At 46.4% G+C, this 21,495-nt stretch overlaps 1 protein-coding gene across 1 annotated transcript in view; it reads left to right on the top strand.

Annotated features, from left to right (window-relative positions):
* Nucleotides 1-9,114: 9,114 nt before the first annotated feature.
* Nucleotides 9,115-21,495, top strand: part of LOC137428385 (SAM and SH3 domain-containing protein 1-like) — a 152,589-nt gene continuing 140,208 nt past the window's right edge. Inside the window, exon 1 of the mRNA XM_068118307.2 lies at nucleotides 9,115-9,516. Coding sequence (XP_067974408.2) covers nucleotides 9,115-9,516 — 402 coding nt within the window. The remainder of the gene's footprint in view (nucleotides 9,517-21,495) is intronic.

A 21,495-nucleotide genomic window follows, 5' to 3' on the forward strand; every position in this document is an offset into this window, starting at 1 on the left:
TCTGATCGTGCGGGGGCGCGGAAACCCCTTCACCGCCTCCACCTTGGCCGGCAGGGGGACGGCTCCGTGCCTGGTGACACGGTGCCCCAGAAAATCGATTGTGGCGGCGCCGAACCGGCACTTTGCGGGGTTCACAATCAGGCCATGCTGGCCCAGGCGTTCGAAGAGCGTGCGGAGGTGGCGTAGGTGCTCTTCGCGGGACGCGCTGGCGACGAGGATATCGTCCAGGTAGACGTAGACAAAATCCAAGTCGCGCAGGACGCTGTCCATCAGTCGCTGGAACGCCTGAGCCGCATTCTTCAGACCGAAGGGCATGCGCAGGAACTCGAAGAGTCCGAATGGCGTGATGACCGCCGTCTTCGGGACGTCCTCCGGCCTGACGGGGACCTGATGGTAGCCGCGTATGAGGTCCACCTTCGAGAAGAAGGACCTGCCCGCCAAACGGGCGGAAAAGTCCTGAATGTGGGGGACGGGGTAGCGGTCGGGAGTCGTGGCGTCATTGAGACGGCGATAGTCCCCGCACGGTCGCCATCCCCCGCCGGGCTTCGGCACGATGTGCAGCGGCGACGCCCAAGCGCTCTCTGAGCGCCGAACGATGCCGAGTCGCTCCAGGGTAGCGAACTCCGCTTTTGCCACCGCCAGCTTCGTCGGCTCGAGGCGGCGTGCCCGGGCGTAGACCGGTGGCCCGACGGTGGGGATGTGATGGGCCACCCCGTGCTTGACGGCCCCCGCCGAGAAGGTGGGCCGCGTGAGGGCCGGGAAGCCGGCGAGGAGGCGGGTGAATGCGTCCGCTGCCGGAAGCGTACAGACCAACGTGGCCGGAACCGAATCGTTCGGCAAGCCGCTTGGCAAGCCGCTCGTTGAGCTGGGCAACGCACATGCGAGCGAGCTGAACGTCTCGGCCTGGACAAGCCGTCTGCGCTTGACGTCGACCAGGAGCCCATTAGCGCACAGGAAGTCCGCGCCAAGCAGTGCCATGGGCACGTCGGCGGTGACGAACGTCCATCGGAAAACCTGCCCTCCAAACCGCAGAGAGAGGCAGCGTTTTCCGTACGTACGGATGGGCGTCCCGTTCGCGGCAAGCAGCGCGGGGCCCCCACCCGCGGCGTGCTTGTCTGACGTGCCGGCGGGAATGACACTCACCTGTGCTCCCGTGTCGCACAGGTAACGGCGCCCGGAGAAGGTGTCCGTTATGAACAGCAGGCTGCTCGAACGGCCGGCGCTCATCGCCACAATTGAGCGCCGGCCCGGGCGTTTCCCGACCCGTTGAAGGAGCACGGCGGATGACACCGCCGAGCTTCGTGGCCGAACTTGGCGTGGAACCAGCACCAGGTGGTGGAGCTGGAGGAGCGCGGCTGGCTCCGCCAGGCCGGTGGAGTCGACGGGTTTCCCCGCGGTGGCGGTTTTCGCCGCGGCGGTGGGCGGGGCGTGGCGGCGTTCACGAGGTGCGTATCAGCATGCTGCTGAAACTCAGCGTGCTGTAGAAGATGATGCTGTGGAACAGCAGCGTCGAAGGCCGTGACGGCCACGCCAACGCTCGCCCGCGTGTCCGAAGCGGCGAAGTACTTGTCCGCCTCGGCCGCCAATGCTCGGGGTTCCGTTAGCCCGGTCCCGGCCAACGCGAGGCGAACCTGCGCTGGAAGTTGGCGACGGAAAAGCGCCCGGAATAGCGAACCGGGGGCTTCGTCGCCCAACAGTGACAGCATATGGTCCATTCGGACCGACGGGCGCGTCTCACCGAGCTCGGGGAGATCCAGGAGGCGGTCGGCCCGTGCGTCGTCCGTGAGGCTGAACGTGGCTAGGAGTAGCCGCTTGAGTGCCTCGTACTTGTGGCCGTCCGGTGGGTGGCGAAGGACGGACACAACTCGAGCGGCCGTGCCGGGCCCGAGGGAGGCGACGACGTGGCAGTAGCGCGTGTCATCGCCGGTGAGGTGCCGAAGCTGAAATTGGGCTTCGGCCTGGACGAACCAGACTTCGGCCTGAGCCTCCCAAAATTCCGGAAGTTTGACGAAGGCGGCCATGGCGATGGCGTCGCGTGTGGAAGGATCGCTCCGGCAGATCCAACGTCGAGGGTCACCAGTAAAGCGCGGCGTTACGCGCGCTGCTTGTGAGCAAGGAGGAAGCGGACAAGCGGTAACATATAAACGTCTTTATTGTAAGACTACACTGTAACACTGTACTCCTCCGGGCTGGTCGCCCGGGGTATATCATGAGGCCACGCCTACCCCTCGGGCGTGGCCACCGCCCACTTGGTGCGTGGAATGATGTCACCACGCCAGTGGGCTTTTGTGTCCGCCACACTATGTTACATACGCAAGCAAAGAAAGACTTAGTAGACTTAAGAATGCATCCTTGAAAGAAAGTGATCCCTATTCTTCTTCTGACTCTCCGTCAACATCAAGACCAGCAGAATCCCAGCCTTCCTACCCAAATCGACGTAGTAGCGCGCATCCCACCAATTGGGAATTATGCTTGATCTGCCAACAGAAAAAGGCCAAGCAGAAGTTAATTTCCATAACAACCTTCAACAAGAGCCAAGAAATATTGAAAGCTGCAAAGTTTGACCAATAAATGAGTGTTCGTGTTGCAGCTGTCAGTGACCTTATTGCAGCAGAAGGAAAGTATCATCTCTCCTGCTATGTTCAGTTTATCAGAAGGACATCCCAAACCAAAGACAACTCTCAGCATAAAGACATTGCGATGATTTGGCTATGCAATGAGCTGCAGTACTCTGCAGACCATGGCCATATATTAGAGCTAAGGGAAGTGTGGAACCGGTATCGTACCATTGCCAAAGAATCCAATTTGGATATTCCACCCTCATTTACCAGTCGAATGGGCACATTCAAGGATAAGTTGGCTCTTCAGATTTCAGAATTCTACGAGGTAATTGTACTCCATGACAATGCACCGAGTGAGCGACGTTCTGTTCTGGTTCCGCTGAAGTTTGGCCACATACCTGTTTCAAAGATGACACAAACAGATGAAGAAGCAGCAGCTACGCTCACCATTCCTACCTACCAACCACAAGAAGAAGATGAGTTCCTGTCCATGATCCACGTTGCCCTCAAGCTTCGAAGTGACATCCTTTCACACCCAGCTTACGAAGGAGTTAATGTCAGTGAAGAGGAAGCTATTAAATGTGTACCAGATAGTTTGTACATGTTTCTTAACCTAATGATAGGTGGCCAGTGTCTACTGGAGCAGGATTCTGATGAAGACAACACTGATGGTGAAGATGAGTCCGTAAGACGCTGTCGTATACTTAGTCTCGCACAGGATTTGATCTATAGTTTCTATACAGTTAGTGGTGACAGGCACTTGACTCCAAAACATATTGGATTGGACAATGGGTAGATTTTAATTATCATTGACGCATAGCAATCAACCGATGATCTCTCTGAAGCATTGCTAAAGTTCAAACCAAATCATACCGCGGTACCCCAAATTTCACCAAATAGACACGTCCAAATTCACCTTCATCTGCCAGGATCGCTGGAATCTACGTTAACAGGCAGCAAGTGCGTAATTAATGTATGTACTTTGAAGAATAATTTCACGTCATACTAATTTATCACAAAACTTTGAATTCAAGATGGCAGGCAAACCAAACAGGTTACAACTGATGTGGAAGCTTTTTTTTGGGGGGGGGGGGGGGAAACTTTGGTATTACAGACATGGGTATTGTCATCATTTTAAACATAAGTGTTATTTATGCCCATGGGCTGATAAAAGCATTAGGTGAATAATGGCGTCCATCTTGGAATTCAAGATGGCAGATAAACCAAACTAGATACAACTTAGGTGACAACATGTTTGGAATCCCTGGTATCACAAACATCGGTATTGCCACCATTTTAAAACTTCAACAATGCCTCGAAGTCGAGTTATAAGGCAAAAAAGATGAAAAATGGCGGTCATTTTGTTTTTTTCAAATGTGAGGATCAAAATCTCTGCATTCAGCCTGGCAAACAATTTTTTTGAATTCAGCACCCTCAAATTATCCTAAAAAACTTGTTTGCAGACTTTCAACATGAAATGCCTACAACATTCAATTTTTCTCAAATTTGGACCTGTCTAGAACGACCCGAGGATGAGGTAGGTTGCTACACCTGCAACACCCTAATGCACCGCGAAACAGCTTGTCGCGATTCGAACCCAGACGAGGTTGAAATGTTCGTTTATTATTATTTTTTTTCGTATTTTGGGGAGGATGACGTCATATGACGCAATATAGATCATCAACTGCCTGTGGTTCTTGGTTAAGCTTCTTGAGGTTACGAAAAGCGAATTAGAAAGGAGCCGTCAATTTATTACGTACAACAACAAAAAACAACAGGCATTTTAAGGCCATTTTCCCTGCAAGAGCGGGGGTTAGCCTTGCGGTCCCCATGACAATCTTCTCCATTTTGCCCTATTTTCTGCATCTCCCCTTGTTAACCCCCTTGCCCGCATTTCTTCTTCGACCATCTTCAGCCAAGTCTTTCTCTGTCTTCCCCGTCCTCGACTTCCTTCCACATTCACCCCCATCACTCTTCTCAACCAGTCACTTTCATCCTTCCTCAACACATGACCAAACCTTCTCAAACTGTTTCTCTTCACAGCATCCATCACAGGCTCTATTCCCATCATCTTTCGCAATTCATCATTTGTCTTTCTCTCTCTCAACGATACTCCACACATCCACCGAACCATTCGCATTTCCACCCTTTCCAGCCTTCGTTGCTGCTCTACGTTCATTACCCATGTCTCGCTCCCATAAATCATAACACTTCTCACACATGCAGCATACACCTTTCCCTTCAGCTTCAACGACACTCCCCTCCTCGTCAGCACGCCACTCAGTTCCCGAAACTTCTTCCATGCACATCTCACTCGAGCAACCGTTGCCGAGTCTGATCCACCTTCTCCATTCAGCATGTCTCCGAGGTAGCAAAATGTTTTCACACCTTCCAGCTTCACGCCATCTCCAAGATCCAACTCAACATTTCCTCCATCTGCAGCTCCCTCTGTGCACACCTTACATTTGAATGTAGCTGCCACACTGGTTAATGACCCTCTCAAACGACTACATTTTTGATGAACCCACTCAGCGCACATTGTACATTGAATGGAATTCACTCCAACACCCTTCCTGCACACAGCACACGACCACTTCCCAGTTCTTTCCACCTCACCACATGCTTTACCACTTGCCATCACCTTCGTTTTTCCGATATTCACCTTCAGGCCTTTTGTCTCCATACATTCCTTCCACTTGTTCATCTTCTCCTTCAGTCCATCCATACTTTCTGCAATCAACACCAGATCATCTGCATACAACACCTCCCACTGTAAACCCGCCTTTACGTTCCGAGCCAGCACCTCCATCACAGCTACAAATAGTAGTGGACTTAGTACCGACCCCTGAACCTGGTGCACTCCCACCTTCACCTCAAACTCACCACTGTTCCCGTCCTTCATCCTTACAGCTGTGCGCACTCTTTCGTACATTGCCATCACTACTCTGATCAACCATTCCTCCACTCCTAACTTCCTCAATGCCCATGTCACTACTTCACGTGGAACCCTATCGAATGCTTTCTCCAGATCAACAAACCCAAGAAACAACTTCTTCCTCTTCTCCATGTACGACTCCTGCAACTGCCTCACAATAAAGAGTGCGTCTGTCATTCGTCTTCCTGGCATAAATCCAAACTGCATTTCATCGATCTTCACCTTCTTCCTTATCCTCCTCTCCAACACCCTTTCCAATACCTTCATTCCATGCTCCAATAACTTTATCGCTCGGTATGAGCCACACTCCAGAGGGTCATCTTTCCCCTTGTATCGAGGGACGAGGGTACGCAGTTCCCAATCCACTGGAATGCGGCCTTCTTTCACCACCAGATTACAGATCTCTGTCATTCTCTTCACTCCCCAATTTCCCGCTGGCTTCAACATATCTCTCACAACTCCCGTCAGCCCCCCCCCCCCCCCCCCGCTTTTCTACTCTTCATTGCTTTTGTCGCTTCCTCAACTTCCTTCTCAGTTACCTTCTCTGCCGGTCCTAAAACTGGGTTACTCTCTATGTTGCCATCCCATTCATTCTCTGCATTCAACAGTATTTCCATATATTTCTTCCATCTTCCTTTAATTCCATCTTATTATCTGGGTCCACAACGAAAGTCCCACTTCATCCTTCAAGCAACTCACCCCCATCACATAACACCTCTCTTTTGCTATCTGCTTTGCAATCCTGAATACCGCTCTCTGACCATCTTCCAAATCCAAGCGTTCTCCGAACATTTTCCTATATGCCTCCTGCGCCTTTGCTACCTCTTTCTTTGCAGCCTTCTTGGCTGCCTTATAACTTTCATGCTTGCTTTTTCATGCTCCCATACCATTTGCTTTCTGCCACTCCTGGAACTTCTTCCTCTTCTCGTCAATCCTCTTTCCAACTTCATAATCCCACCACCATGTTTCCGAGTGCCTCGGTGGTCCTTTTGTCCATCCACATACCTCACCAACGGCTCCCAACAGACTATCTTTCATTGACATCCAACCACTTTCAAGCTCAACCACATCGTCCTCTACCATACTCAGCCTCTCTTTTGATGCCTCCCTCATTGTCACCTCTTTCAACCTCCACACCTTCATTCTCGGTTGGTAGTTCACCCGCCGAGCTCTCCTCGCACCTTTCACCCTTATGTCGCAGACAACCAAGTGGTGCTGTGAAACAGCCTCCTCCCCCGGGATCACCTTTGTGTACCGGAGGTGCCCCCTATCTCACCTACGCACCAGCAGGTGGTCAACGGTTGTCGTCGACCCACCTGATGTGTATGTAACAAGCTTATTATCCTCTTTCTGGAACTGAGTATTACAAATCAACAAATCAGCTCAATCAGCAAATTCCAAAATCCTTTCACCTTCTCCATTTCTCACACCATATCCGTAACCCCCATGAATTCCCTCAAAACCGTCCATACTCCTTCCCACATGTCCATTTAGGTCTCCTCCTACCACAACAACTTCCTCATCTTTCACGTTTTCCATCAGCTTCTCTATTGCACACCAGAACTTGTCCTTCTCTTCATCGCTCCGACCAACCTGCGGAGCATATCCCGAGATGACATTCACCAAGAGCTTTCCAATCATCATTTTCACCATCATCAACCTATCACTCACTCTAGTCACACTCACCACACTGTCTACAAACTCCTCAGAAAACAGGACACCAACACCAACCACGCCCTCCGGGCACCCTTGCCACACAAACTTGTATTTCTGTCCCTGCCTATCCTTCACCATTCTCACACCACTTCCCTTCCATCTCCTCTCTTGCACACAACATATGTCCACTCTTCTTCTGACCAATACTTCCACCACTTCTCCTGATCTCCCTGTCATTGTCCCTATATTCCATGTCCCAAACCTCAGAAACCGATCTCCACGTCGGGCATCAGACGTTTCGTCATCACAAATGGAGTGATTTCCACCCTTGCTTCGATCGGGTTCCCCACCTTGAGTTTTGACGAGAGGGAGTGGGGTCCCCCCATGGGGTACTTCGGGCTGTACCCTGCCCATATCTAGTTGTAATTGTCATGGTTCTCTTTTTGAGGCAATGTTTTTATGGCCGGATGCCCTTCCTGACGCCAACCATTTTAGTCGCCTCTTCCGACACGCAGGGATACGGTGTACCTATTCTAAACCGGGGTACACACCGGTACAATATTTTTTTTATTTTACGTATGACGTATTTTATTACAATTTATTACGTGCGCAAGAAAATTTTGACCGCATCCTCCTCTTCCTCCTCCACCCCTTCCCCAACACACTCTCCTCCTCCAACCTTTATACTCCATTCATCCTGCTTGTCCTCGCTTCCATGAATCTTATCTTCCCCCGATCTGTCTGTTTCCTCCTTTATCTCTCCCTCCACCCTCTCATTTTAATTTTCCAGTTAGCTCCCCCCCTTCCCATCCCCGCCCCCCCCATTGCGTACGTAATAAGGAGACGTCCTCTAAAACGATTGCTGCTGAGTTTGCTATCTGCACAATAAGTCCATGTTCATTTAGAACAAGTTTTGAGTTTAAAATGATAAATTTCCTCCGAATGATTTAATTACTTGTCCTCATTACTATTGTTTATATTTTTAACTCTCGTGTGTATAAAAATGGATTAACCTCATTTCTCTTCGCTTCCAATTATATCGCGGCACGTGAGTTTCTTCATTCCTGATATGGAACTTTTTTACTTTCTCGCGCTGAGTCCAGGAGGGAATATGATGAACAAAATGGTCTTAACGTCCGGTAAAGTTCGTGGCTCCTCGTCATTATTTATTTATTTCTTTGTTTATCTAATTATTTATTTATCTATTTATTTATTGAGTTATTTATAAATAAATAAAAAATTCACCACTCTATATTATTAGGCTATATGAATATATATGAATGTCCGTAAAGAGTGTCATCTCACCTAACCCAGGATTACATCAGGTGGTGGTTTTTTGAACGCATGGGCGCTCAAGGTACGACCACGGTATACAGACCATCAAAGGTAACCATCCCGAAGCTCTGTGATTAGGATCGAATGGGGTAACTGGTACACGTTCGGGATAATAGGGCCGTCCCTGGGTGGGTGAGCTGCGATTGGACGCACTGAAACCCCGCACGGAGTCTTAAGGTTATGCTAGGTGTACCGTGCGCCCCCTAAACCTAATCCCTCGACCCCAAAGAGTCCGCCAGAGCTCCGGGCACGGAAAGCTGACTCTATGTAGGGTCAGTTTAATGGGTTCCGTTTACCTTCGCATATGCAGGTGACAGAGGTGCACGGATTTTTATCGTCTTGGTATCGAGTGCGTCTCCCGCAGGGTGAAGGAGGGTGGTATCCCAGGAATCCCGGGACACACACACACCTTACCCGCGGCGTCAGGGCGCACGAGGGATACGACGAGAATCATTGGGCGCGACATCAAAAGCAGGTGGAGGGTGGGAGGGCAGAGTGGGAGTGTAAGGGGAAGGAGGAGAGGGACGGAGTGAGGGGGAGCACGACGAGGAGGCCGGGGGAGGCACGCATGGCTCTTTGCGCTACGGAGGTTCATCGGCGCGAGACTCCCCGCGCCCAGGTGTGCGCATGCAGGCTCCCGGCAGGCTCGGGCCCCCTCAGGGCGTCGTGGCCGAGTGGCTCCGGGCGCTGGGCCTGGGTGGCTACGCTCAAGCTTTTCTGGACAATGGATACGACGACCTGGAGATCTGTCGGCAGATCGGCGCTCCGGACCTGGACGCGATCGGGGTGTGCGAGCCCCGCCACCGACTCCTGCTTCTGTCGGCCGTGGCTCGCCTAGCGCGGCCCGAGGATAGGACCGTGTACTTTACCTTGGAAGAGGCGGCGGCCGCGGCGCTGGGAGCCGCCCCGAGCTGCGCGACCCCCGGTAGTCCGGCGACCCTCGCGTCACGCCGCCTCTCGCGCCCCAAACTGCGCGCGCTGCTGCGGGAGCACCTGGTGCGAGACGGAGTGTCTCTCTCGGCGCTTCAGGTGCGTGACTCGAGCATCGTCACTGTTGTCGTGATGTACCTGGATTTCACACTGCATGTGCCTAATAATATAGGGTGAACACCTTACGGACCCACAGGTTTTCACAGCATTCTGGAGTATTTTCATAACATAGTAATAAATAATTAGCATTCATAATAACAATAGTAACGACGAATACACCTAGTACATGCATTGCTGAAAAAGTTTCTAAAACAATGACTGGTAGCTATTCCCAAAATGAAACGTATCCGATGAAGAAACCCACTAAAGACCCCACACACATGTACAGAGACCAACTGTAGGACAAAGTATATTTGAATGATGCAGAATTCACTTATTTTTTTTATTTATTTTTTTTTAAACCTTTGTGTATTTTATTTTTTTAACCTTTGTGTATTTTTGTAACCTTTGTTTAATTATTATTTTTTTACCTTTGTTTAATTGTTTTTGCCTTTGCTTAATTATTATTTTTTTACTTTGTTTATTTTTTGGCGTTTGTTTAATTATTAATATTTTTTACCTTTGTTGAATTTTTTTTTCCCTTTGTTTAACGATAATTTTTTTTACCTTTGTTAATTTTTTTGGCCTTTGTTTAATTTTTTTTTTTTTACCTTTGTTGAATTTTTGTTTTGCCTTTGTTTAACAATAATTTTGTTTACCTTTGTTTATTTTTTTGGCCTTTGTTTAATTATTATTATTTTTCACCTTTGTTGAATTTTATTTTTACCTTTGTTTAACAAATTTTTTTTTTTACCTTTGTTGATTTTTTTTTTTTTTTTTTTTTTACCAATGTACCTGTTCATACCAACATATCGGCTCCATGTCATTGTCATGGTATTACGGGAGCACGTTAAAGATCCAGCCGACTGGTCCAGGGCTCGAGAGCGCTGGAGTACCGCTTCGTTTGTTCGGTGAAGGTGTGTGCGGTGTGTCGGATGCATTCTCATGTGGAACACGTGCGTACATGTGTATAATTTATATGAGCGTGCATATAAATTGCCTGTATAGTGTTTCGGTCTCCGCCGTCACGCCCAAAGGTGCAGGCGCGCCATGGAAACTGCTCGAGAAAAGCCCATTTGCCTGGGATGTCCATCTGGATTATGTGCTTGGACAAGATGTGGATTCCGAATTGGAATTTTTTTAAACCGAGGAATGTAATAATTTACTATATTCCCAGGTTTACCGTGTGTTGTGTGTTGCATGTGCTAATGGGGAAACGCTTTCCTTTTCCCCTTTTGGATTCCTAAAACGGCTTCCTTCCTGGGAATACATCTGCCACTGGGATAGTGATGGTGTGTACTTAAAATATCATGATAAAGTAGGAAGAATACAGATAAGTTCCAAAACCACGACGTCAACCATCTGTTCAATTTGCGATCGTTTATTTTGATGTCTCTGACACCCCGGCTGTCTGTGATTGCTACTCCCTTGTCTCTCAGTGCAGGCCTGGCTGTCTGTGTGAGCTACTTCCTTGTCTGGGTGCAGCCCCGGCTGTCTATGAGCACTACTCCCTTGTCTCTGAATGCAGCCCAGCTGTCTGTGAGCGCTACTCCATTGTCTGAGTGCAGCCCCGGCTGTCTGAGTGCTACTCCCTTGTCTGAGTGCAGCCCCGGCTGTCTGAGTGCTACTCCCTTGTCTGAGTGCAGCCCAGCTGTCTGCGAGTGCTTCTCCCTTGTCTGAGTGCAACCCCGGGTGTCTATGAGCACTACTCCCTTGTCTCTGAATGCAGCCCAGCTGTCTGCGAGTGCTACTCCCTTGTCTGAGTGCAGCCTGTCTGTGAGTGCTACTCCCTTGTCTGAGTGCAGCCCCGGCTGTCTGAGTGCTACTCCCTTGTCTGAGTGCAGCCCCGGCTGTCTGAGTGCTACTCCCTTGTCTGAGTGCAGCCCGGCTGTCTGTGAGTGCTACTCCTTTGAGTGTAGCCCAGCTGTCTGCTAGGGCTACTCCCTTGTCTGAGTTCAGCCCGGCTGTCTGTGAGCGCTACTCCCTTGTCTGAGTGCAGCCCCAGCTGTCTGTGAGCGCTACTCCCTTGTCTGAGTGCAGCCCCAGCTGTCTGTGAGCGCTACACCCTCCTCTGAGTGCAGCCCGGCTGTCTGCGAGTGCTACTCCCTTGTCCGAGTGCAGCCCCGGCTGTCTATGAGCACTACTGCCTTGTCTCTGAGTGCCGCCCGGCTCTCTGTGAGCTCTCCAGTAAGCAATGGCTTTCCTCATGGATCTGCTAGTGTCAGAACCAGAACCGATCTGAGATGTTTGTGTTCACCTGTAACCGAGCTGCTTAACGATGTGTTTCCATCAGGTAGCGATGCCATGACACGAGTGTGCAAGGACGGATCTGTGTTCCTGCATATCTCTGGATGTGCAGGGGAAAAATCATTCCTTCGGCCTACAATGACACGTCTCGCGTGGTTTGCTTCGCATCCTCCATAAGCCGATGCTCGTGGATACGCCGTGCACACCAATGTAAAACGATAACCCTGCAACACATGGGATGTTCGAAACATGACGTAAACTACAACGGGTGCTCGGTGGAGCACACACCTCCGCAAGGCTGAATAATTTACATTTTGTATCCCCACTGATAGGCCGGACCTGGATTCGGACCTGAACCAAAATCCAATCGGCTTGTTCTTGTCACCCAACCAACTCGTCCACCAAGTTTTGTCCTAACTGGTCCATAACTTTTATAAATATCATGTTATTGATCACTTTTCGCCCAATTTCTCAATGCTGAAGAATCACTTAAAAAATTAAATAATTCTCATATCCAAATCCATATTCAGATCTTCATCAAAATTGAATCGATTCTTTCTTGTCAGACACCCAACCTGTCCAACAAGTTTCGTCCGAATTCGTCCACAACTTTTTTGAGATATCCCATAATGTATCGTTTTTGGCCATATCTCCCAATGGTGAAGAATCACTGAAAAAATTTAAATAATTCACATATCCGAATCCATATTCAGATCTTCACCGAAATCGAATCGATTCTTCCTTGTCAGACACCCAACCTGTCCAAGAAATTTCGTCCGAATTCGTCCACAACTTTTTGAGATATCTTGCTATATATCTTTTTGGCCCTATCTCCCAATGGTGAAGAATCACTTATAAAAATTCTACTAGCCGGATCCGAATCCGGATCTTCACCAAAATCTAATCATTTCGTCCTTGTCACATGCGCTACATCTCTGCCAAATTTCGTCCGAATCCGTCCGCAACTTTTTGAGATATCCTGCTCACAAACAGAAAAACAGACAGGTGTGAACACATAACCTCCGTCCACCTTTGGTGGTGGAGGTAACGAGTTCCTGTGAGTTGTGACACAACAGTGATTCTAATGAAGAGCAGTTTCACTGTGTAAGCACACCAATGTGTACCGAGTAAGAGCACACCACAAACCGACCCACGATCTATCAGACCTGCCAACTTCCTCCCACATTCCGGTTCTCTGGAACACAGCAGAAGCATTTCATACAAGATTGAACATCACCTTCATATAGATAATTTATCAGTTATTGGTGACATTTTATTTGATTATTCACACTGATCTAACATGACCTGTACATTATTAAAATAAAGGACGAAGACTTCAGGAGACATCAGCGATGTCCGAGTATCTTGAGCGATGTCTTATGGAGCTGCAGATTGAGCATGAAAATGAGGGTGAAGTGGCAACTAGCTTCCTACCAGCTAATTTTGATATTTTTATAAAGTATTGGCCCTGACTACGTCACACACCAAAAATACCCAGAATCCCCTTGGAGGAACATGTCCAAGTGACGTCATCGAGATGGCCTCCATTTTTATTAAGTTTTTGTATTTAATTTTTACATTGAGGGTCCCTATGTCCTGATCTGTAATAGAATGATACGAGCATCTGATTTAAATATTCTATTTAATAATATTAATATTTAATAATATTTAAAAATAATATTATTAATTATATTTAATAATATTTAAAATAATATTTAAATAATATTTAAATAATATTTAAATAATAAATTAATTTAAATTAAATGCATTTACATGCATTTAAATTAATTTAATAATTTAATTTAAATATTTAAATAATATTTAAATAATAAATTAATTTAAATGCATGCAATGCATTTAAATGTATTTCAATTAATTTAATAATTTAATTTAAATATTTAAATAATATTTAAATAATAAATTAATTTAAATGCATGCAATGCATTTAAATGCATTTCAATTAATTTAATAATTTAATTTAAATATTTAAATAATATTTAAATAATATTTATATTAAACGCAGCTGATGCATTAGATCAATTTCTTGGGTATTAGGGTATTCAGTTGTTGGTTGTAATTTTTCTATGTCTCTGCGAATAATACTAACTGCACGGTGAAGTATTTGGGAATCATTTTTGTAATCAGAACCATTGTGTAAGCACATTCTCACGAACTTCTGCTGGCTTCATATTCGCTGCTGTAAGTTTTATTCCTTTCTTTTTATTCTCTGGTTCTCCACAAATGAGTGTTCATCCCAGGAAAAGGCTGATGTTTTTTCTCTTGGCAGTAAAACTACTATATAAACGGTTAGGTACCACGTCAGCACCTGTACACAATGCCAAACTTTACAATTTTGGCAGCCATTTTGATGACGTCAATTTAAGCATGTTCCCCCGAGGTATTCTGGGTATTTTTGGTTTGTGAACTTGTCAAGGCCCCTACTTTATAAAAAACACCAAAAGTAGCTGGTAGGAAGCTAGTTGCCAGTTCCGCCATTTTTAAGGCACTTTTTGACAATAATCCGCAGCCCTAGTAGGAGACATGAATTGCAAGGAGACCACGGACAAACTCAAATGGTTCATGGGTCTTGAACCTGGGTTCAAGGTGGCGTTTAGGGTTAGGGTTAGGGTTAGGGTTAGGGTTAGGGTTAGGGTTCATTTCCATCAGGAGCCAGGAAATGTCTTCTTTGCGAGGAAGGTCATTTTACAAATGATCTCGAGGACAAATTGAGATCTAGTTAAATCCATTTGTAACTTTGATAATGCTGCGTCGATACAAGGGGCGTTCATAAAGCTCTCGGAATGAGATATTCGCAACATTCCAAAGAAGGTCAATATTGTTTTTTCCCCTTTTCAATATCTAATTATCATCAAATCACGTTTCCTAATTATATGTACGGTAGTTACATATTGATAAATGTCGAAAACCCATGGCTGCAAGCCGTGAGTATATAATCATCTGGTTCCGAGAACTAATTGAACTCCCCTGGTTCATCGATCGGTAACACCACGTTGATCAATGGAGACATCACCGAAGTGGAAAAACAAATTCATATTAATCCAGATTTGTCGTCTTTTCTGACATCTTAATCACCCGATGACCTTATAGTAACAGCCGGTCCACATAGCCTGGACCTTCACAATGCTGGAAAAGTGATAGCCCTGACATGAAGCCCTATTTCCCACATGGACATCACATGGACATCACATCACATGGACATGGACATCACTTCCCGAAAACTGCTGCCGTTAAAACTGCAGATCGCCGTTTGGAAATTTTAATGAGGAAATCTTGGGATATTTTCTGGATATAGAGTAAGAGTGGGGAAATGTTGCCTCTGGCAGGGGAAGGTGGGGCAAGATTTCCTCCCCCTCCACCCCCCTCAGACTGAACTCCCCTCTGTTAAACCTCCTTGGTTCTGGTTGTATGTTTGGTATCATAAACGTCTCTTGCTGATGGCATCGTACGTAATTTAAATTGGGAAATGGCCAGTACATTGAATAAAAGGCCATAAGAGGATGTGTGTGTGTGTGTGTGTGTGTGTGTGTGTGTGTGTGTGTGTGTGTGTGTGTGTGTGTGTGTGTGTGTGTGTGTGTGTGTGTGTGTGTGTGTGTGTGTGTATATATAATATAAAAAATGAACAGTGTGTGTTTACGTAATATCAATTATATTTTATATTATGTTATTTATTTATATCTAATAAATAAAATTCATTGGATGTCTGTCTGTCCGCGTGTTTTGTTAAGTCCGCTGGGCCAACAACCACCACATTTGGCAAATGGAACAAGTCCAACCCGGGGATTGGCCTAAGTTTATGTTCATCCACCACCTCAGCCTTTAAAGGCCCTGAAGACCCTGAAGATCCCCTTTTACATGCTTGAGAGATTAGATCCCTTAGGACCCTTGAAGAACCACAACACCCTAAAGACCTGTTAGACCTTAAAGGCCTCAAGACCCATAAGACCCTTGAATACCCTTAAGACCCCTTTACCCACTAGCATCGCCTCAACACACCATTTTATATAAACCCAAACCGGCATCGCCTCAACACACCATTTTAAAATAAACCCTCCTGTCCCCATCCTAGTCAGCTCTCTTGCCCCCTCCCCCCTAGTCAGCTCTTGCCTCCCCCCACCCTTGCGGTTCGCCTGCCCTTTCTTAGTTTTGCTCTGCCAACCCCCACTGCCTGCGACCTTCTCAGTCCCCTTGAGCTGTCCTGCCACCCCCCTCCCTGGCCCGGTGGCTCTCCTGCCCTCTTCTCAGATTTTCCATGCCCCACTCTCCACAGTTTTTTCCCCTGCCCTCTTTTTTCCCCCTGCCCCTGCTCGGGTGGTTCTTCTGCCTTCGTCCCCCCACTGTTGCACCTCAAGCAACGCCAGATAACCCTGCCAGTAATAAATTAAATTCATTGCCTGTCTGCGTTTGTTTATTTTGCAAAGACCACTGGGCCAACAACCACCACATTTGACACACAGCCCAAATCTGACCCGGGGATTGTTGTAAGGGTATTTTCATCCACCACCTCAGCCTTTTAAGACCCTTTAAGATCCCAAAAACCTTGAAGACCCTTAAGACACCAAAGACCCTTAAGACCTTGAAGACCCTTGACCATTTAGAGCTTTAGACCCTTTGGACCTTTTTAGATACTTTTTTTAAACATGCTTGAGAGATTAGACCCTTTCGATCTCTGACACTAACTACTACTGTAACATACCCTTTCGAGTTTAGACCATGTATAATCTTTTAAGAGTAGACCACGCAAACATCTCGTCTTCTTGCTAAACACAGACTATACTTTTTTTCAGGAAGTAATGAGCAAACTCGGCCCACCCAGAGATTGGGTACTCTGCTATCTAATATACAAAAAATACAGTTTGTTTGTTATATGCGAAAATCTAAGATTTTTCAAGTATATTGGTTGGTTGTGTGTATGTTTATATATTCTCTGTCTGTCTGTTTGTTTGTATGTCAATCGCCTACAGGTCACATTTTTAAACCGATCCTCATAAAACTTCACAAAATGGAAGTTAGTCATAAACAAGAAACCCAATCATTTTGAGGTCAAAAGGTCAACATAGGCCAAAGGTTAACAACTTTATCAAATTTCTAAAATCATCAATGTTCATCCGTTTGACTTGATATTTGAACAGGATTTGCATATCTGCTCACTGAATTCAACCACCAATTATTTTTGAGGTCAACATAGGCCAAATTTCTAAAATTGTCAAATTTCATCACATTTAATTGAAATTTAAAGATGATTTGCATGTCAGCTCATTGAAATAAATCACCAATTATTTTTTGAGGTCAACATCGGCCTTAAGGTCAACATAGGCTAAATGTCACCAACTTGTATTAGGGATTTCGCAAGTACTGTGCGATGCATGACATATCTCTTGTTCTTTGTTTGTTTGTTTGTTTGTTTATGCATTCAGACTCTGCAGGAAACGTTGTGACCAAAGTTTGCATGGCCACCTCTTTCATCCAGAGGAAGTTCAAGGCCTATGTTTGGATAAAAAAAATTGACCCCATATAAAACCAAATAATTTTGCCTTCAGGCCTCGATCGGGTCTAGTGCTTATACACTGCCTGCGTTTCTTTCCCCAGAAGCAATTGAGTAATATGTATTGTGAAGATCTTATGTTGAGGTTGTAGTGATTTGTTGTCAACAACACAAATTTAATTATCGGAGTATTTCATTGAATTTTCCTGGGAAACACCAAAGACTTCAGCTGGTGTATAATACATATTGTTACGTGTGTGGGGGTAGATGATGAATCTCGTAGGAAAATTAGGAATGTGTAAGTTTTAGCACGCTCCGAGTGTAGCGAAGAAGAAGAAGAACCCACCTTGATGTATCTAAGTAGTGGCAAATGTCCGGGTAAGTGGCGAGATGGAAGCCAAACAGTTCAATTTTGGTTTCATCAGACCACATAATCTTGTTTCTCAGTCTGAGAGTCCTTTAGGTGCTTTTTTGCAAACTCCAAGCGGGCTTTCATGTGTCTTTCACTGAGGAGAGGCTTCCGTCTGGCCACTCTGCCATAAAGCCCAGATCGGTGGAGTGTTGCAGTGATGGTAGTCTTTCTGGAAGTTTCTCCAATCTCCACACAGGATCTCTGGAGCTCAGCCAGAGTGACCATCGGGTTCTTGGTCACCTCTCTTACCAAGGCCCTCCTCCCCCGATTGCTCAGTTTGGCCGGGCGGCCAGCTCTAGGAAGAGACCTGGTTGTTCCAAACTTCTTCCATTTAAGAATTATGGAGGCCACTGTGCTCTTGGGAACCTTCAATGTAGCAGAATTTTTTTTGTAGGCTTCCCCAGATCTGTGCCTCGACACAATCCTGTCTGAGCTCTGCAGGCAGTTCCTTCGACCTCATGGCTTGGTTTTTGCTCTGATATGCATTGTCAGCTGTGACACCTTATATAGACAGGTGTGTGCCTTTCCACATCATGTCCAATCAATTGAATTTACCACAGGTGGACTCCAATCAAGGTGTAGAAACATCTCAAAGATGATCAAGAGAAATGGGAGGCACCTGAGCTAAATTTCAAGTGTCATAGCAAAGGGTCTGAATACTTATGTCAATGTGATATTTCAGTTTTTTCTTTTTAATAAATTTGCAAAACTTTCTAAAATCCTGTTTTCTCTTTGTCATTATAGGGCATTGAGTGTAGATTGATGAGAGAAAAAATGAATTTAAACGATTTCAGCATAAGGCTGCAACATAACAAAATGTGAAAAAAGTGAAGGGGTCTGAATACTTTCTGAATGCACTGTATATATATGTATATATATATGTGTATATATTATTATACAGGAGTATATCTTGGCCCATGTCCGCCCCCCCCCCCCCCTCTCCCCACCATAAGTCTCCATAAAAACTTTCAGATCCCTTGTGAGATAATCACGATATTTGTAGAAAAGATGGCTGTTCTTAGTGTCCCACTATGTGACATACGGCAGTGCTTACCGATCTAATTGTCTACTCAATCAGTGGGGCATTCGTTTGGTCTAGTGATCCGACGAGCTGCGTTTGAAATCGATTGGGGTAATGTACAAAAATCGATGCCTTAATAAACAAAGAGGCATGGCTGGGGTTGCGGAATGGATGCAAAAATGAATGTCTCGGATGAATTGGGACATGGCCATAGTATTTGCTCTGTGTGGAGTGTGCAGAATGCTGAGCCAACAGGACGCGGAAAGGATTATTGAGTTCAGGTGTGGGGCTGGGAGAGAGAGAGAGAGGGGGGGAGGAGGCGGTCGAGGGAGTGCATTGCATTTAAGTGAGAGCAGACATTGCTTGATGATCTTGGGATTGGTCTCCATACAATGGATCGGAAGTGTTTGCCCATAAAATGGAGCCTCCTCTGCCATTCGTCCCTCGGGCTCTCCTAGCTAGGCAAATTTGAACTCCCTTGAAGCTGGTCTTCAGCACACACCACTTCTCACTAACTGCGGTATATCATTTTAGGTTCTTTCTATTTGTAGAAAAGGAAGCCGACCGTCCCTTGTGAGGGCACATTCGTTGGCCTCGTTAAATTCCACCATACATCTCGTGAAGCTGCGGCTGTAAACACTTGCTCCGTGCATCAAAGTCATCACGTCATGCTTTGGCTGAAGCCGGAAGGTTTGGCATAGCAGGGGATTTTGTCGGGTATCGGAAGGGGTTAGAAATACCGATGTCAAATCGTCATTCTCTCCACAGTCGAGTGGAATCCTGTACCACAGCCTCACGTCACCACGTCTGTTTGAATTGCTTCTGTCGCTTTAAGGTGTAATGGAGTCCATTTTTTCCCCTACATTGACTTTCTTACTCTGGGAAAATAATCCTTCAGGTTGGAACTGGATTCGCTTGGCAATTGGTATCACTCGGATCTCCCTCAAGGCCGCCTTTCCTTGGACTCCCAAACTGTCTGTCCAGTTCCGTCTCTGACGTCGGCCTTGGCCCATGCCATCTTACGATAATTCACCAAATGTCCGTCCGTCTGTCCGTCCGTTCGAAGGTACCGCAAAAACGGCTGAACCGATCGCAAAGATATTTTGGGTGGGTAATCCTAGGACCCCCTGGAGTAAAATAGGCTATATTGTTTTTTTCCCCAAATTTTCCAGTTTTTACAAACACGAATGAATAATATTTACCGATATGAACAGTGATTTGGCTTTTGTTGAAATTCTACATACCAGGAGAGAGTAGATCGACTCCTGACGAACTCTTCCGATATAAACGTGCGGCTCCGAAGTAACACGGCAGCGTGTGCAAAGCGACTGAGAAACAGGTGTAGCGGCCGCTTCCGTGTTACAGATTCGGCGCGCACTCTTCACACATAAACGTGCGACTGAGAAACAGGTGTAGCGGCCGCTTCCGTGTTACAGATTCGGCGCGCACTCTTCACACATAAACGTGCGACTGAGAAACAGGTGTAGCGGCCGCTTCCATGTTACAGATTCGGCGCGCACTCTTCACACATAAACGTGCGACTGAGAAACAGGTGTAGCAGCCGCTTCCGTGTACAGATTCGGCGCGCACTCTTCACACATAAATGTGCGACTGAGAAACAGGTGTAGCGGCCGCTTCCATATTACAGATTCGGCGCGCACTCTTCACACATAAACGTGCGACTGAGAAACAGGTGTAGCGGCCGCTTCCATATTACAGATTCGGCGCGCACTCTTCACACATAAACGTGCGACTGAGAAACAGGTGTAGCGGCCGCTTCCGTTTTGCAGAATTCAATATTTTTTCAAAATGGGCGCCATGTACTGTTTAGATTTTGATGATTTGCATGTGATGTGATTCAACGGATGTTTATATGAATCATTTAAAATTTAAAAAAGCCTTCAATTTCTGATATTTTACGTTTTCATTTGGGCTTTCTGATTGAAGCCCCACCCTTTGGGCAGGTACCGTTGCTCGTCCTAGTAATACTCGATTCAGGTGATAGGCATGTTAGGCCCTCTTGGTGGCTGTGGAGTACCGTTCTTCTCAGCTTAACGGTAAGAGCATCTGGTAATGGGTAGTCTGGGAGATCAGCAGTTCAAATCCCTGTGAAGTAGTACTAAAGACTCAAAATGGTACGTGCTGCTTCCTTGCTTGACATTTACCATTTAAAAGTATAAGAACATGGACAATCAATACCCATCTAGGTTGGTATCCATGGGGTTGGAGAAAATTCCTCCTTCGGAAATGCCCTGCTGAGTGCGGTTGAGAAAGATGGTATATCATTTGTTGTGGCCTCACTGGTAATCACAGTAGTACACCAGGAAGTGACGACACCTCCCACAAGTTTGTCTCAGCTAACAGTCTTCTGTAGTTGTTCTCGTGTATTACAGACACCTCGTAGCATTGCATCTGACGTCAGAGCTAAACAAAGAGGCATGGGTGGCATCATTGGTTGACATTGTGACTGTGACCCCGCTCCTACCCCCTCTCATCACATGGGTCATATAGCCAGCCATTACCAAAAACAGTAACTAATACCACAGCACCATTTTGCCTTGTTTGGTGCTTCCGTGGTTCAAGCACCGCATCCCATGGTGATTTGGTACCATCATCTACTATTCCTTCCATCAATTTCTTATATTTAATTTCGGAGCAAAATCACGAAGCAAATGTCCTTGTAATTGATCTAAAGGTATCACCCAAGATCCTCATTCTGCACATGATGTACGTGCAGTCTCCTCATGAGCCTTTGAGCAGTGTTTAAAACGAAGGCAATTTTGTTGGAACATGAAT

The sequence above is a fragment of the Myxine glutinosa genome, chromosome 5 (assembly GCF_964187855.1).
Source record: "Myxine glutinosa chromosome 5, kmMyxGlut1.1, whole genome shotgun sequence".
NCBI classification, from domain to species: domain Eukaryota; kingdom Metazoa; phylum Chordata; class Myxini; order Myxiniformes; family Myxinidae; genus Myxine; species Myxine glutinosa.